Raw genomic sequence first — 1,467 nt, forward strand, 5'->3', positions numbered from 1 at the left:
CTGGGGTGCCTGGGCACGGCTCCATGGGGCGGGCAGAGCCACCACTCTCCTGTTTTCATCACAGGATCTGGAACAAAGAGACATTTGATTACCTCCTCGGGCTCCTGGGCTCTCCGGCAGCAAAGGAAATGGGACTTTTCCTAATTTCTGGCTACAACCTGTTTACGCAGCCAGTGCCGGTAAGGAGCAAGCCAGGGCTGGGAAGGGCTCCAGCTTGGAGGCTGCCCGGGGGCAGGCGGGCTTCTGCATCTTCCCCAGTGATCCTCTGAATGCTTCCAAATCCTTCCAAGCCTGTCTTGTGATGGTTTGCCTGGGACACGATATTTTCTGTGCCCCCAGTGCGATACTGGTATGAGGTAAGGGCTGAGCCCTCCGAGAGTGGGAGTCAGCAGAGCCTGGCTGGCTGCAGTGTGCTCTGGTCCTCCTTTGCGGTGGGCTCTGTGCCCCTCACAGCTTCCATCCTGCGAGGGCACAGCAATACAGGTTCATTAGTGAGCTCAGACATTTTCCCCTCCTGCAGGACCCCCCCTGGAAGAACATTGTCCTGGGATTCAGAAACTTGACACCAAAAGAGCTTGAACTCTTCCCTGGTTACAGGTATTTTGCAGTCCATTTTCCAGAGAGTTGCTGCTGTGCTTTCCCCCAGGCAGGACAGATACGGTCGGGTGGTCCGAGCACTCCGCTGCTGAGGGGCGGCGAGGATGAGAAACGGCTGGCACGGAAGTGGCCTTGCTTCATTATGGCCGTTCCCCTTAAAAGAAGTAGGAAACTGCTCAAACAAACCAAAAATCAGCAGCCCAGCATATAAACCGTTCCAGCCTGTCTCTTACTTCACCAGATATTGGCAAACTGGGGAAAGAAAATAAGCAGAAAGGTGTTTTATGCTGTAAACAGAGGGGAAAAAATCACACACACTTGTTGTGCAAAGGGGAATTGGAGTCCTGGAGCTGCAGCGGCTGTTGGGAACACCAGGGCATGAGGTGGCTGCTTGTGTCAAGCTGCTGCGAGTCCTTACAGCTTCTTCTCCTTGTCTATTTTCAGCTATGGCTGGTTCAACACGGCGCTGCTGGAGGGCAGAAGCTACCTGCCGTGGCTCACCAACCGGTGAGTGGGGAGCCGCCACGGTGCCAGGGCTGGGGCTCTGCTGTCCTTGCTGTACTTTTGACCTGCTCAGCTTGAAAATGCTGGTGCTGGTGGCTTCTACGTGGCAGCACCCACAGGGCACGCGAGCACCCTGCCTTGTAAATGGGGTACATAGAGCTGCTTCGCACCGCTTTGTGGCTTTTAGCTACAGGGCTGTTTCAGGCTTGGTTTTGTTCTTGTCATTTCCAACGTGGAGCAGATGCCCTGTTGTCGGCAGAAGACCTGGGCTCTGGTGCAGGGCTGAGCAGGACTGACCACCCCCAGTAGCTCTCGGCCGTTGGGAAAGTGGCCTGATGGCTGGAGACTGATGCATGCTGTTTATTA

The 1,467-nt window shown here is 55.3% G+C and overlaps 1 protein-coding gene across 1 annotated transcript in view; it reads left to right on the forward strand.

The window, feature by feature from the left end:
• The window catches only part of DAO (D-amino-acid oxidase), a 6,293-nt gene that overhangs the window by 253 nt on the left and 4,573 nt on the right, over nucleotides 1-1,467 (forward strand). The window contains 3 exon segments of the mRNA XM_009870975.1: nucleotides 65-179; nucleotides 521-597; nucleotides 1,042-1,104. Of these exon segments, the coding sequence (XP_009869277.1) occupies nucleotides 65-179; nucleotides 521-597; nucleotides 1,042-1,104 (255 nt within the window).

This window comes from Apaloderma vittatum, unplaced genomic scaffold (assembly GCF_000703405.1).
Source record: "Apaloderma vittatum isolate BGI_N311 unplaced genomic scaffold, ASM70340v1 scaffold20426, whole genome shotgun sequence".
Taxonomy (NCBI): domain Eukaryota; kingdom Metazoa; phylum Chordata; class Aves; order Trogoniformes; family Trogonidae; genus Apaloderma; species Apaloderma vittatum.